Genomic DNA, 16,103 nt, shown 5'->3' with positions numbered 1-16,103 from the left:
TGAGAATTGCCAAATAAAGTCGTAATTACCTATTTTATAATTTTTTATTCAGTGGCAGAAATGAGATTCAATGATACATAAATGTGTATAGATGGATGGCAGCTTAGTAAATGAGCAGACCATTATTTTTTGCAATAAATAAATCTTTTCTCTAATCTCCAGATTCTAGAGCGTTTGAATAAAATGTGCAGTTCGGGCGTGTTTAAGAAACAACAAAGGCTGTTGAAGAACATGGGTGCCCACAAAGTCATGCTTGACCTATTGCAGATCACCTATGATCGGGTTTGTGGTCTTCTTAAGGCAGATATAATCTGTGGTAGGCCTGTGGTGAAACATGGTCTTGGGCTTGTCCCTCACTAAACACATTTGTTTGTTTTTTCTTTTAACAGAATGACACCAAAATGCAGGAGATCATCAAGTACACACACCTGTTCCTACAGAAATTCTGCACAGGGAATTTAGAGAATCAAAACCTCCTCCATAAACACCTCAACCTTTTTCTCACACCAGGGGTGAGTGCAAACCATGGCGGTTAAACTAGCCTAAGATGCTTATCATGTTTTCATTGTGTTCTGGTTTTGTTTTGTCTCTCTCAGCTCCTAGAGGCAGAAACAATGCAGCACATTTTCAGCAATAATTACCAGCTCTGTTCTGAGATCAGCGAGTCTGTGCTGCATCATTTTATCCATTGCCTGGCCACACATGGCCGCCACATTCAGTACCTCAACTTTCTGCACACCATCATTAAGGCAGAGGGGAAATATGTGAAGAAATGTCAAGACATGATCATGACTGAGGTTTGTTATTGTGATTGAAATAAAGTAACCTTGAAAAATCTCAGAATAATAAAACAAAGAAATGTCAATACAATTGATGGTATATACAGTGTAAAAGACATTAGTATGACCTGTGTCAGATGGCATGTTTTTTACTTCATTAGCTTACAAGTGCGGGTGATGATGTGGTCGTCTTTTACAACGATGGCACGTCATTTGACACCATGGTTGAACTGATGACACAGTCTCGGGAAGGGGTGAAGGACGACAGCCCTCTGCGGTACCATATTTCTCTGGTAGAGCTGCTAGCTGCATGTGCAGAGGGAAAAAACGTCTACACTGAGATCAAGTGCACATCTCTGCTGCCCCTAGAGGACATGGTGAAAGTAATCACGCATGAAGACTGTATTACAGAGGTAATCAGATGACCGTAAACACTTAACAAATGCACTTATTCTTGAAAGGAACCACAGGTATTAGAACTTATATGGCTTAATATAAAGTGAATGATGTCTCTTACTAAAATATATAGTAGAAAACCCATGAAAGATTTGCGTTATTTAAAAATCCACATCGTTTTATACATATTTTGGACTCGATGTGAAATGGTTGCACTCGGAGAGCTACTGGCGCTACCTGTTGCTATTTTTAACACAACTCCCAATACACAACTTGGAAAATAAAATACTGATACGATGCCACAATAGTAGAACACGGTTACTGAGAGCTTACAAACGACAGAGACAAGAAACGCTAGATGCCATCCTGGCAGGATATAAACATGCTGATGCTTGTCATGACGCCTCAGCCACTGAAGGAGTTTCACAGCGGGATTTCATTCAATATCTGGGGGTGTTTCGACTCCTTGTGGGGAAAAATCAATGGTACGCCATTTGGTTTAAGCCTATGCTTATATCAATCATCACCTGTAAGCTCTTTCAGTAGCTGTGGTCTACTAAAAGCCTCAAAGGCGTCAGGGCTACAGTCAAGAGAACAAAGACGGCAGGTCTTTAGGAAGGTTTATTCGTCCACAGGCATCTTCCCATTCTTTTCAGACAGCAGTGAAGACTTACATCGCTTCTCTCGTTGCCCTTCGACCGAAAATTACAACCAAAAGCCACACAATGTGGTATCGTATCAGTATTTTATTTTCTGTATTGTGTTGCGGTAAAAATAGCAACAGGTAGCGCCGGTAGCTCACCGAGTGTGACCATTTGACGTTCACCAAAATAATGGCGCCCCCCCATAGTTCAAAATATGTATAAAACAATGTGGATTTTTTAAATAACATAAATCTTTCGTGGGTTTTCTGCAATATATTTTAGTAAGAGACATCATTTACATTAATATTAAGCTATACAAGACTTAATACCCGGGGTTCCTTTTAAAACAATGTTACTTCTTTTCCACTTTCCCTGATGGAATATGTTCAGCTTCCCTATATTTGTTTGTTACAAGAGCCTATTAATGGCCAGTTGTGATGTATGTATCAGAAAGTTTAGGAATCTCCTCTGTGTCTTGCAGGTCAAAATTGCATATGTAAACTTTGTGAACCACTGCTATGTAGACACAGAAGTGGAGATGAAAGAGATCTACACCAGCAACCACATCTGGAAGCTGTTTGACAACTTCACTGTAGATATGGCTAGGGTGAGTCTACTATACCACTGATGATGTGTGGAGAAAGAAAGAGTTGCATTAACTTGGTTTAATTGGAATTCCAGGTGTGCTCCAACCGTGAGAAACGCATGTCAGACCCTGTGCTGGAGAAGTATGTGATTCAAGTGGTTTTAGACACTATAAATGCCTTCTTCAGCTCTCCCTTCTCAGAGAACAGCACCAGTACAGAGGTGAGGCATCCGTAGTTTTTCGTAGTCTTATTTCTGGTCTCTGCCACATCAGCTTTTATTCATTGTGAATACCGCATTTTTTGTTTGAAGTTTCTGTCATGCATTAATTAATGAATTGCCACATTTTAGGAATTTAGTGAAACAAAACTACTAAAGCTAGAATTTTAGCTAGGAATTGCCAAAAAAAAAAAAATGATTCAACACTGTTCACATTTAATAAGAATATGTTCCAGCCAATTAAATTCACTTCTGTTCAATAGTTTGGGGACATTTTTGTTTTGTTTTTAAAAGTCTTTATGTTCCCCAGGGCTACATTTATTGGATCAAACTTACAGTAAAAACAGTAATATTGTGAAAAATTATTACAATTTTAAATAACTTTATTGTTTATGAATATATTATACATTCAATTTATTTATGTGAGGTCAAAGCTGAATTTTCAGCACTCGTTACTCCAGTGTCACATGATCCTTCAGAAATCTAATAATATAATAATTTTTTATCTTATCTTTCTAATATCATATCACTGTTTGATACAGGTGTGCTGCTTAATATTTTTGTGGAAATGGTGATACATTTTTAATGAACAGAAAGTTTAAAGCCTTTACTTTCCCTTTTAATCAATTTAGTCATTTTTTAATATAAGTATTAAGTTTATTAAAAAGAACATTTTATGACCTCAAACTTTTGAATGGTAGTGTAAATCTGACAATATGAGAGTTATTTTTAGGTAAGAGGAGGAATAATATGATGAATATAGTAGGTGATATATCACGTCTATCATATCACTTAAAAATGCTTTTCCGAATTCAAGTTTACATTTAATTCTCCCAAGTTTCTCTTTCTCGTTCTCCTTCTCATTTTCTCTTTCTTTTGTCTCATTCAGGCTCATCACACCATTGTAAAGCAGCTGCTGCAGTCTACAATGCGTCTGTTAGATTGTCCCTGGCTTCAGCCACAGCAAAAAATCCAAGTAGAGGCCTGTATCCGAACTCTGGCATTGACAAGTAGGTTAACTTGCTTTCTTTGAGAATAGATGCATTCTAAAAAGTTTTTTTAATTATTTTACAGGCCTAAAATGTGACAGGAGTTTCAGTTCTCATATACACTAAAGATTTTGAAGTATGACCAGACAACTTACTGTATTTGTTTATCTGACTGTCCCCACAGCAAAGAGTCGCTCCATCCCTCTGCCGGTGGAGTTGGAGGCTCATGTCAATATGATGTTGAGTCACAGTAATGCCCTTACACTGTCCCGCTCCAGCCACAGCAACAAAAACCTGTCACGCCTCACACGACCTGTGGCTCCAACCAACCCCTGGGACTACAAAAACATCATTGAGAAATTACAGGTGCCTATATGCATGTGTGTCTGAAAGAGAATGCCCATTTAATCTTCTTTTAGATTTTGGAGCCGAGTGACTTCAAAAAAGCGTTTGTCAAAAATACTGTGACTGTCTTACACAACTGCTGGACTGTAATGAATATGACACAATACAGACTTTTTGTTTGGGTTATATTTCTATCTATTCTATGCTATTAGGATATCATTAACACACTGGAGGAGCGTGTGATGCCATTGGTTAATGCAGAGCTGTCGGTGCTGGTGGATGTGCTGCACCAACCTGAGCTGTTGTTCTTGGAAGGCACAGATGCTCGATCACGCTGTGAATCAGGAGGCTTCATATCTAAGTGAGTCACTTCTGTCTAAACTAGGACTTTTAACATAAAACTTTTAGCATGCATGTTGTGGCTCAGTTAAACAAACACTGAATTTGTGTTGCATCATGCTGTATTAGTATTTGTGAGTGTGTGTCATTATCTTACTCTTTTAACTGTGCAGATTGATCCAGCACACAAAGGCCCTCATGAATTCAGATGAGAAGCTCTGTATCAAAGTCCTTAGAACTCTACAGGAAATGCTCATTCGTGAGCTGGACTTTGATGAGAAGGTGAGATTAGATAATAATATTTGTAACAATAACAATTTCTCATACAAATGTATGATCAAATAAACTTTGAAGGGTTAGTTCACCCAAAAATGAAAATTCTCTCATTAATTACTCATTCTCATGTCATTCCAAACCCGTAAGACCTTTTATTTGTTCATCTATTCTACCAGAAAGGTAGTAAGGATGTCGTTAAAATAGTCCATGTAACATCAGTGGTTCAACCGTAATGGTATTAAGCTACTAGAATACTTTTGTGCGTGAAGAAAACAACTATAATTTCTTTATTTAACAATTTCTTTGGGTAAGTTTGGGTTCTGTAGTCATTGTACTGTAAAAGATTTCATTTAACAATGAAAATGCTGTCTTTTGCAGGGCTTTGCCTTAAGAAAGGTCTTGCTCCAGAACTACCTCTTCAACAACAAAAAGAACATCAAAGCGGAGCTTGTCGAACATGGAGGAGGTAATATCACACAAACAAGAGTGCTTTTTGACTGCTTTTGTAATTGATAACCAGATCAGAACAAAATATTTTTTGTGGATGTTTTGTGTAAAATAGTTAAAATAATAAAAATGTCCCCACAAGGATAGGAATACCAGTAAATTTTGACCTTGTGGGGACATTTCTGAGGTCCCCATGAGGAAACAGGCTTATAAATCATGCACAATGAGTTTTTTTGAGGAAGTAAAAGTATGCACAATCTCCTGTGAGGGCTAGGTTTAGGTGTAGGGTAGGTGTAGGGTGATAGAAAATACGGTTTGTACAGTATAAAAACCATTACGCCTATGGAATGTCCCCATAAAACATGTAAACCAGTGTGTGTGTGTGTGTGTGTGTGTGTGTGTGTGTGTATAAGCAGGTGGAGAGGCAGAGAGAGACTGGCTGGCAGTTGCAGCATTACAGTGTCGTCTGGACAAAGAAGGTGGCACCAAACTCTTCATAGAGCTCATAACCAGCAGTAAGAACGAGAAGATTTTTCAGGAGAGCATTCAGCTCGCTATCTGTCTGCTGGAAGGAGGCAACACAGAGATCCAGGTGGGGAAGCAGCTTTCATAAAAATATAGATTTTGTCATAAACATTGTTGCATTTTCAAAGAAAAGAACCCTTTATTATATATATATTGGTTCCTGTTTGTAACAGAACTCTTTCTTCAAACTCATGATGGGAGACAACAAGTCAGAGAAGTTTTTTAAAGTACTAAATGACCGCATGAAGAATGCACAGCTGGACATCAAATCCACCATCTCTGTCAACGTGGGGGAAATGAGTAATAAAGCCAAAGATGACAAAGATCTAGAGACAGGTAATTTAAAGTGTATGAAGTGTGCTCTTGCTTCATCTTAAAACTGATATTTTGAGAGGAAAGTTGAAATTATTCTATTACTAGGGCTGCCCTCGACTAAAGATTTTTCTGGTCAACTTGTAGTTGTTGATTTTAAGCATTAGTCTACTATTCGACTATAATCTGATAATATTTGGTTTCCATTTGAATTGGTTCATTTCAAAGTACACATTTCGCTCTCTATAGACGCTCTCTATATTTTCATGTCTGTAAGGCAAGTATACACAGAGTTTCAAAGTTTTCAAAGAGACCATGACTGCAGAAACACATCCTGTTTGCTTTCATTATTTTACAAAAGTGCAATGTTTTGTTGTCATTCTGAGTGCACACAAATAAACATAGTCTTTACAGATTCGAAAGATGAATTACTTTTATCTGTATGACCAAAAATGGAGTATTTTAAGAGCAAGTGACTGCATTGGTGTCTGTATCTATCATGCAGCGTGCTACTATTCAGCTTCCACACTCCACACAGACACTTCAATAGCGCACATTTTTCTAGGTTAACATTAGATTGAGCTGCCATTGAAAAGTTGCTTGTACTTACATATTTCAGATGAAAAGCCATATCAGGTCGATAAATGATAGGTGAACATTTAGTTGTCTATATTACCACGTTAACGTTCTGAATTTTTTTTTTTCTGCGACTAATAAAATTTTGATCAACCAAGCCTCTTCTTGTCGGCTAACTGTTAGTCGACTATTAGGGAGGAGCCCTAGTTATTACATGAATATAGTTATGCTACTTCTTATACATTTAATATACATTACTAATAAATGAAACAGTTGAATATACATTCATTGCTGACTCTAACAATGGTTTCTTTTAGGTGCAGGGCCTTCCTTTGGCCAACCTGAGCAGCCACCACAACCTGAGCTGCAGGAAGTAGATACAGAAATGGGCCCCTCTGTCACCATCATGAAACCTATCCTGCGGTTTTTACAGCTGCTCTGTGAGAACCACAATCACGACCTTCAGGTCTGAACAACCACAGATTAACAATCAGCCTGGGATCAGATATAATGATCAGGTCATCTAGCATAATTTTAGAATGATCAGGGTTTCTTAAAAATGTCTGAAATCAGAGAAAGACTTACATTTAAGTCATGGTGTTAAATGTTGCATGCATTGCAAAAAATGTATTAATTTAAATAAAAAATAATATTTGTTGTTGTTTTCCAATAAAAATATCTTAAAATTCTTAAATCAACATACATTTACTGGAGATGCAAGAAAATACAACGTTTTATTTTCTGATAAATTAAACAAAATTTACATTTCTTAAAGTATTTATTATATTATTGTCTGTTCCAATAAATTCCATGTTCTTTGCTCTAGAATTTTCTTCGCTCTCAGAGCAATAAAACAAATTATAACCTGGTTTGTGAGACACTCCAGTTTTTGGACATCATGTGTGGCAGCACAACAGGAGGGCTTGGTCTGCTGGGCCTTTACATCAATGAGAACAATGTGGAGCTGATCACACAGACCCTGGAGACCCTCACAGAGTACTGCCAAGGACCATGCCAAGAGAACCAGGTGAGATTACTAATTACTAATACTGGTATATTTTGGGCCATAGATGCTTTTAATTTAATCTATTACTAAGAATTAATTTAAAGTACTAAATTGCTTAAAGGGATAGTTTACCCAAAAATGAAAATTCTGTCCTTAATTACTCACCCTCATGTCATTCCAAACTTGTTTATCTTCAGAACACAAATTAAGATATTTTTTGATGAAAATCAAGAGCTTTCTGAGCCTGCGTAGCCAGCAACGCAACTGTGTATTTTGTGTGTTTGAACCCTTTCCAATAATGACTCAGATTTTTAGATCCATCTTTTCTCACTGAGAATATCTAAGGGACTCATATGCAATTATTACAGAAGGTTTAAACACTGATGCTCCAGAAGGAAAATCGATGCATTAAGAGCCAGGGGTGTAAACTTAAGAACAGAATGAAAATGTGTTCATTTTTCTTATTTTGGCTAAATACCATTTTTCCCCCATTGAGTACAGTAAATGCATAGTTTTTTCCTGTGAAGCATCAGTGAGCATTTGAACTTTCTGTAATAGTTGCATATGAGTCCCTCAGTTGAGATGGATCTCAAAATCATACAGTCATTGTTGGAAAGGGTTCTAATGCACAAAATGCTAAAAACAAAAACAAAAAAATTGTGGGACCTAAAGGAAGAACAACAGACAGTTTAACTTTTCAGGACAAACAAGGGACTCATGAATAATTATCACTAAACAGACAAAAACACAGCTGTGGATTATTCAGGTAACAACACCGTTTTAAGAATCAAGCATATGTAAACTGTTGAATGGGGTAATTTTTTTATCAATTTAACTATTATTTTCTCTTGTCGACTATATGTAAATGTCTTTATGTGAAATATCTTATTCAGGTCAATACTAAATAAACAATAACATGCATTTTGTATGAACCCTCTTATTTTAGTAATATAATTTACATTTTGCAAATTCTGCAAGGTGTATGTAAACTTTTGACCTCAACTGTACATGTGCATTATTCTAGAAACAAGGCACCAGGGTACTCTCCTGAACTTGGAAAGGGAAGAAATTGTTAAAGTTATTTTTGTTTTATTTGCTTATAAAAAGTATTCTTGTAGCTTCAAAACATTACAGTTGAACAATTGATGACACATGGACTATTTTAACAATGTCTTTACTACCTTTCTGGGTCTTGAATGTTGCTGTTTATGCAGGGTCAAAGATTTCATCAAAAATATCTTAATTTGTGTTCTGAAGATGAACGAATGAAATTATTTTTTGCTGACAGAGACAAATTAACTGCAAATCTTGAAAAAATGTTTAAATCAGAAACAAATGTAATTCATGAAATTCTAATTGATTTTTGTCTCTCTTAAGACATGCATTGTCTCTCATGAGTGCAACGGCATTGACATCATCACAGCCTTGATTCTGAATGACATCAGTCCTCTCTGTCGTTACCGTATGGAGCTGGTGCTGCAGCTCAAGGTGAGGATGCAGTCCTCACACACACACACACACACACACACACACACAGAGAGAGAGAGAGAGAGAGGCTCTACTTTTAATCATAAATAAATCAAGTTCATCATTTATAACTATATATGATTTTTGTCAGGACAATGCCTCGAAGCTCTTGCTCGGTTTGATGGAGAGTCGTCATGACAGTGAGAATGCAGAGAGGATCCTGTTTAACCTTCGACCCCGGGAACTGGTCAGTTTTGCTGTCTTGTGTATAATGTGAATGAAGCGTACCAGTAATATTTTAACATTTACTGAATCCTGTATGTCTTCAGGTGGAGGTGATAAAAAAGGCATACCAGCAAGAGGCTGAAAATGAGGAGGGAGAGGTTTCACCACGGGAAGTTGGACACAACATATACATCCTGGCATTACAGGTGGAATACTTTTGTATTTGGTGAATTGTTTTTATGACAATGCTGATTATGTATGAGACAATTTTTGTTTTAATTGATTTTTAATACAACAACCAATAAACAACCAACCAACAGACTACAACAATGAAAACATGATATGGATACTGTTATTTTTCATTATTATTATTATTATTATTATTATTATTATTATTATTATTATTATTATTATTATTATTATTATTATCATTACCAGCAGTTTGGTTGTACATACTATAATCTTTCAGTTTTTTTTTTTTTTTTTTTTTTTTTTTTTTTGCAGCTTGCCCGGCACAACAAAATGCTCATCACACTGCTTAAGCCACAAAAGAAGTCAAAAGAGGAAGGAGAGGAAACCATCTCTTCTATGGTAATTTGTGAATTTCACTTTTAGTCCTAGGTGCAAATTTTCAATATTTCCTAGAATGTGCATACAGTATGAGACATTCATTTTTTTGTGTGTTTATTGCAGCTCACCTTGAACAAACAGCAGGAAGAGCTACAGGACGATCCGTTAGAGTACTATGACCGTCAAACGGCTCAGATTGAGGCAATAAAAAATATCTTCTCTTTGTGTGTTATCTATACTCTTATAATTAATGTGATTAAAATGAATCTGTAATTATGAGACATTGTGAAATAATTTCTGTTGGCATGTCACATGCAGATTGTGCGGGAGGACCGTAGCATGGAGCAGATAGTATTTCCTGTTCACCCCATCTGTGAGTTCCTGACGGAGGAGTCAAAGATCCGTGTATTTAACACCACAGAGCAGGACGAGCAGGGCAGCAAGGTCACACACTTTTTCGATCAGACCTCGTTTCTGCACAATGAAATGGAATGGCAGAAAAAACTTCGAAGTAAGTGTTGGGCTTAGGATGTTGTGGCTTAGTGAGTTCAAAGTATACTTACTGCTATAAATATGTCCTTAACACACAGATTTATTGTGATGTTGGTTTGTTTTAGGCATGCCAGTGCTGTACTGGTTCTCTCGTCGAATGTCTCTCTGGGGCACCATATCATTCAATCTAGCTGTGTTCATCAATCTTATCATCGCTTTGTTCTACCCACATGACTCTGGTCATTCTGGTATGTTTATGTGTGCATTATGTTAATTAGTTGGTGTGTTCATTGTATTATATATATATATATATAATCAATTTCTGAATTACTTTTTCATGTAGTTTTAACAGTCTCTTTTTCTTCCAGGTAGCATAGACACTTCATTGCTGCTTATGCTGTTCTGGTGCTTCGCTGGACTGGCTGTTTTAGGCCTGTTATCCAAGCGCTACGGGTTCCAGTCTCTCACCGTCGCCATCACCCTGCGCTGCATATATCACTTCGGCATTGGGCCGACTCTCATCCTGCTGGGGGCTCTCAATGTAAGTCTTGCATACTGTAATACTGTATGTTTGCTTAAAGGGATAGTTCACCCAAAAATGAAAATTCTGTCATTAATTACTTACCCTCAAGTCGTTCCAAATCGACCTTTGTTCATCTTCAGAACACAAATTAAGATATTTTTGATGAAATCTGAGTTTTCTGATCCTGCACGGACAGCAACGCAACTGAAATGTTTTATGGCCCGGAAAGGTAGTAAGAACATCATTAAAATAGTCCATGTGACATCTGTGGTTTAACCGTAATTTTACGAAGCTATGAGAGTACTTTTTACGCTCAAAAAAAAAAAAAACTTTATTCAACAATTCTTTTCGTAGCTTTATAAAATTGAATCATAATTTTATAACATTTTTTTATCAATGTCCTTACTACCTTTCTGGGCCTTAAACATGTCAGTTGGGATGCTGTCTATGCAGGGACAGAAAGCTCTCAGATTTCAGCAAAAATATCTTAATTATTATATCTTAATATCTTAATCTTAAGGTTTTAAAGGTTTGGAATGACATGAGGGATGAGTAATTAATGTTTATAATAATTAATGGGTGAACTATCCCTTAGAAAAACCCAAAGAGATTAATTCAAAATTTCTCTTTTTAACCAGCTGATCAATAAGATAGTGTTCGTGGTGAGCTTTGTGGGAAACAACGGCACCTTCATCATGGGCTATAAAGCCATGGTGATGGATGTAGAGTTCCTGTACCATTTGGCCTATGTGTTAACCAGCACACTGGGGCTTTTTGTCCACGAGCTCTTCTACAGCATATTGGTAGGTGTTAAAAATTTTATTCAATCACTCTTTCACTACCAACTGAATAAACTTAGTTTTGTTTTAATTCATTATTACTTTTAAAGAAATTAATACTTTAATTCAACAAGGATGCATTAAATTGTTCTGTTGGAAAACATTTTAAATGAATGTTTTTGTGCATAAAACATCCTGAAAAAATGCAGTTTACACCAAAATATAAAGGAGTATAACTGTTTTTACATTGGTAGATAATAAAAAAAAGTTTCTTATGTACCAAATCAGCATATTTGAATCATTTCTGAAGAATCATGTGACACTGTTGACTTATCATCACATAAATAAATTAGAATTTATATTAAAATATAAACTTGGTGAGATTTTTTCCCAAAACATTTTTACAGTAATGTATACTGTAGCTTTTAATACTGTAGCTCTTTTTTCATTTCTGCAATGTTTTAATCCTCAGTATTGTAAGTCTGCCACAAAGCTTTTGCCAAACACCAAATGAAAAATGCAAATTTTTGGTAAATAAATAAAACTGAGATACTGTACTCACCAGTGAAAATGTATTTGTTTTTAAACTAAATTGACAAACTGCAATGTTATTTTTTTAGGACTGAAAGACAAGCATATTCTACTAAACATTCTTCACTTTTACCTCCTTCAGCTGTTTGATCTGATCTACCGTGAGGAGACGCTTTTTAATGTCATCAAGAGTGTGACACGTAACGGCCGCTCTATTCTCCTCACTGCTGTCTTGGCCATCATCCTGGTCTACCTGTTCTCCATCGTGGGCTTTCTCTTTCTCAGAAATGACTTCATCATGGAAGTCGACCGGCTTGCTAGCCCAGATACAGGTAAAATGCATTCACCTCTCTTGTTCTTTGCTGGTGTATGACAATACTCTGTATACATCTGAATACACTGCCAGTTTTTAAACTACCAGTTTTTCTGCTCACCAAGCCTTCATTTATTTGTTCTAACAGTAAATTTTAAATATTTTTATAATTAAAAATAACTGCTTTCTATTTAAATATATTTTAAAATGTAATTTATTCCTGATTTCAAAGCTGATTATTTATTGGATCAAATAAATGCAGGCTTGGTGAGTAGAAGAGACTTCTTTAAAAAACATTAAAAACTTACAGTATACCATTTATTATTTATTGATACCAGTTTGAGAGGTTTTATGGTGTTTCTTGTTCTATAAGCAGATACAGATAACTTAATGAGCAGCTGCAGTGCAGATGGATTGGAGTGCATGGAGGAAACTGGGTTGGTTGCACCACCAGAGGGTGAGTTTAGCATTAAAAAAGAATATTTAATTTTTTTGTATTGGTGTCAGAATTCAGAACTTTTTAATGTTTTTGCAGAAGAAGAGGACAACACAGAGAGAGCCTGTGACACTCTTCTAATGTGTATCGTTACGGTGCTGAATCATGGGTTGAGGAATGGAGGAGGTGTGGGAGATGTCCTGCGCAAACCCTCTAAGAACGTAAGGAGACCCACAATCATATAGAAATGTGCACACAAAGTACATGAATACAAAACCTAACCAAACTGATACAATGTTGTTCAACTTACAGGAGCCTTTGTTTCCTGCTCGTGTGGTGTATGACCTTCTCTTCTACTTCATTGTCATCATCATTGTTCTCAACTTGATTTTTGGTGTGATTATTGACACCTTTGCTGACTTGCGTAGTGAAAAACAAAAGAAAGAGGAGATACTGAAGACCACCTGTTTCATTTGCGGTACGAAATTAGATTTAAATATATTTTTAAACTGTTTATTCCTGTGATGGCAAAGCTGAATTTACAGCATCATTACTCCAGTCATCAGTGTCACATGATCCTTCAGAAATCATTCTAATATGCTGAAACATGTATTATTATTATTATTATTATCAGTGTTGAAAACAGTTGCGCTGCTTAACTTTTTATAGATAGAAAGTAAATGATAGAAAGTTTAAAAAAGTATTTATTTAAAATTATTTTTGTAACAATATTAATGCCTTTACTGTTACTTTTGATACATATAATGCATCCGTGCAGAAAAAAATATTGTTTTTTTTATCTTACTGACCTCAAACTTTCGAATTTAAATTTGCATTTTTTTTTGACAATTAATCATATATCTATAGAAGCCTGTTTTTGCCAACGAATAAAAAAGAAAAAAGAAGGTGACTTTTTATCTCACAATTCAGACTTTTTTTTTTTTAATTGCGAGTTAAAAAGTCAGAATTATGAGATATAAACTTGCGCTTGAGAGTTACATTGTCAGAATTGCAATTCTAAGAAATAAACGTGCAATTCTGAAAAAAAGTTGGAATTGCATGAAATACACATTTAATTCTGACTTAATTGCTCAGAATTTCAAGTTTGCTAGTTCGTATCACAGAATTTTGAGGGAAAACGTCAGAATTGCGAGTCTGTATCATGCAATTTAGAAAAAAGAAGTCTAATGCAATTTTGAGAAAAAATTATGAATTGTGAATTTATATCACGCAATTCTAAGAAAAGAGTCAGAATTGAAACTTTGTATCATAAGGTCAGAATTGTGAATCTGTGTCATGCAATTTTAGGAAAAAAGTCAGAATTACCGGTTTGTATTCTATTTATTTTTTATTCTAATTCTAAAAAAAAATTCTGAATTATGAGAGAAAAAGTTGCAATAACAGTTTTTATTTTTTATTCAGTGGCGGAAACAAAATGCTTCCATACATTTCCCAAAATGTTTACTGTAATGCAAAACTGATCTTTATTATATTGTAACACTGTAATTTTCAAAAATATATTTAAATGTTCCTTAATATAGGTTTAATTTCATTCTTTCTTAATTTAATTTCTTTTTTGTGGGTGAAAAATTATTATATTTTTTTAACAGGCTTTATGACAGTCACCCAAATATAAATCATCAGCAAACATTACAGAAAGGAATTGATCTGTATTTGTATTTCAACAGGCCTCGAGAGGGACAAGTTCGATAACAAGACTGTATCATTTGAAGAACACATTAAATTTGAGCATAACATCTGGCACTACCTCTATTTCATTGTGCTGGTACGAGAGAAAAACAAGACAGATTACACTGGCCCAGAGAGCTACGTGGCCCATATGATAAAGGTAATTTAAAAGGAAAAAATATAAAACTCCAGCTGATTGGATACTGGTCACATTCTGTATATTAACAGCAATTATTAAGTTATTTAATTCACTCTTGGTTCACCTTGCATTGGGTTTTAATTCAGTCTTGCTGTTGCCCTTGTTAGAATAAGAACCTGGATTGGTTCCCACGCATGCAGGCCATGTCTTTGGTTGTAACTGAAGGAGATGGAGAACAGAATGAAATGAGAAACCTGCAGGATCGTCTCAGCTCCACCATGAAAGTGGTCACACAACTCACAAGCCAGTTAACAGAGCTAAAAGAACAGGTACATTTATCAATGTCAACACTGATTGTCCACCATTAATAATAAAATGAATTCATTCTCAGATTTAATATAACATAATGGTTGTGCATTTGTTCATTTAGATGACCGAGCAGAGAAAAAGAAGGCAGAGGATGGGTTTTGTGGATGTTCAATCAGGCTCAAACCCTGGGATGCCTCTGCCTCCTAGTGCTGCTGGAGGAAATGTTCAGGTCATAAAGGCCTAATTTCTCCAACTAACCTTGCATTGACTTTATAGAAGCAATAATGTAATCCTGTGATGCTGATATACTTCCCACTGCGGATAAGTTGCCTTCAACGGATAGACGGATTGGATCTACACTCCCACAAAAGCACTACTGACTAAATAGTCATTCTTTGAGAGGCCTTTGATTACCTGAATGGTTTTAGTATGCACAAATTTTATATATTTAAAGTATGTAATGTTTTTTTAAGAGCAGCTTTTGGTTTGAAAGCTTCTTTTGTTGGATGTATGGATAAATGTAGCATTACTGTAAATGAGGCTGATGTGTTTTTAGATTACAGCAGTCTGCACATGCTGTATTTATATGGATAGTCATGATGCACTGGCTTGAAATGATTGAGATAATTTGGGAAACATGAAGGGGAATATCATGACCAGTCTGCGTAGTTGCATCTGAGGAGTATAAATAATGTATAGAAGTGTGTTTAAAGTTCATACTGCTTTAATATGAAAGTCAAAGTGCCTAAAAATGACTCAAAAAGAACATACCTTTTGCTCAGGAAATAACATGTTCCTTATTTATCTTACCTATCATGAAAAAACACAGTCTTGAGGACATGCTGATCATGGTTTTAATAGACATAATGCATGCATATCTATGTATATGTCTGTTTAATTATTTATTGCGCGACCAGGGATAAGTTTCAAGTCATTTGCATTTTTATGGCCACAAAAGAATGCTGGAACATACTTATATTTTGGCTTTGTTAATAGCAGTCAGTGTGTAATTAATCAGTACTATTGATATCAAATAATCATCAATTTATTGCTGTTATTGCTAATATGTTGATATGAAGTGCCTCACCAAATTTGCACAAGATGCAAAATAAAACCTTTGGTTATTTGACGTTGTGTCTCAATATTTTTAACCATTTAAAAACCGTAAGAGAAACGAATACTAAGATTTTAC

General features: G+C 35.6%; 1 protein-coding gene across 1 annotated transcript in view; it reads left to right on the top strand.

Annotated features, from left to right (window-relative positions):
* itpr3 (inositol 1,4,5-trisphosphate receptor, type 3) overlaps nt 1-16,040 on the top strand; it is a 32,674-nt gene extending 16,634 nt beyond the window's left edge. Inside the window, exons 28-58 of the mRNA XM_073818899.1 lie at nt 163-282; nt 390-512; nt 597-797; nt 941-1,192; nt 2,301-2,426; nt 2,501-2,626; nt 3,513-3,633; nt 3,797-3,978; nt 4,170-4,318; nt 4,470-4,578; nt 4,951-5,038; nt 5,436-5,611; nt 5,718-5,880; nt 6,750-6,898; nt 7,259-7,459; nt 8,816-8,926; nt 9,057-9,152; nt 9,235-9,336; nt 9,635-9,721; nt 9,824-9,901; nt 10,019-10,211; nt 10,318-10,440; nt 10,561-10,733; nt 11,354-11,518; nt 12,168-12,357; nt 12,712-12,795; nt 12,877-12,995; nt 13,087-13,252; nt 14,463-14,623; nt 14,770-14,931; nt 15,033-16,040. Coding sequence (XP_073675000.1) covers nt 163-282; nt 390-512; nt 597-797; nt 941-1,192; nt 2,301-2,426; nt 2,501-2,626; nt 3,513-3,633; nt 3,797-3,978; nt 4,170-4,318; nt 4,470-4,578; nt 4,951-5,038; nt 5,436-5,611; nt 5,718-5,880; nt 6,750-6,898; nt 7,259-7,459; nt 8,816-8,926; nt 9,057-9,152; nt 9,235-9,336; nt 9,635-9,721; nt 9,824-9,901; nt 10,019-10,211; nt 10,318-10,440; nt 10,561-10,733; nt 11,354-11,518; nt 12,168-12,357; nt 12,712-12,795; nt 12,877-12,995; nt 13,087-13,252; nt 14,463-14,623; nt 14,770-14,931; nt 15,033-15,155 — 4,419 coding nt within the window. The 3' untranslated portion in view covers nt 15,156-16,040. The remainder of the gene's footprint in view (nt 1-162; nt 283-389; nt 513-596; nt 798-940; nt 1,193-2,300; nt 2,427-2,500; nt 2,627-3,512; nt 3,634-3,796; nt 3,979-4,169; nt 4,319-4,469; nt 4,579-4,950; nt 5,039-5,435; nt 5,612-5,717; nt 5,881-6,749; nt 6,899-7,258; nt 7,460-8,815; nt 8,927-9,056; nt 9,153-9,234; nt 9,337-9,634; nt 9,722-9,823; nt 9,902-10,018; nt 10,212-10,317; nt 10,441-10,560; nt 10,734-11,353; nt 11,519-12,167; nt 12,358-12,711; nt 12,796-12,876; nt 12,996-13,086; nt 13,253-14,462; nt 14,624-14,769; nt 14,932-15,032) is intronic.
* Nucleotides 16,041-16,103: the final 63 nt, after the last annotated feature.

The sequence above is a fragment of the Garra rufa genome, chromosome 15 (genome assembly GCF_049309525.1).
Source record: "Garra rufa chromosome 15, GarRuf1.0, whole genome shotgun sequence".
Taxonomy (NCBI): Eukaryota; Metazoa; Chordata; class Actinopteri; order Cypriniformes; family Cyprinidae; genus Garra; species Garra rufa.
Note: the sequence above shows the minus strand (reverse complement) of the source record. Positions and strands in the feature narration are given on the sequence as shown.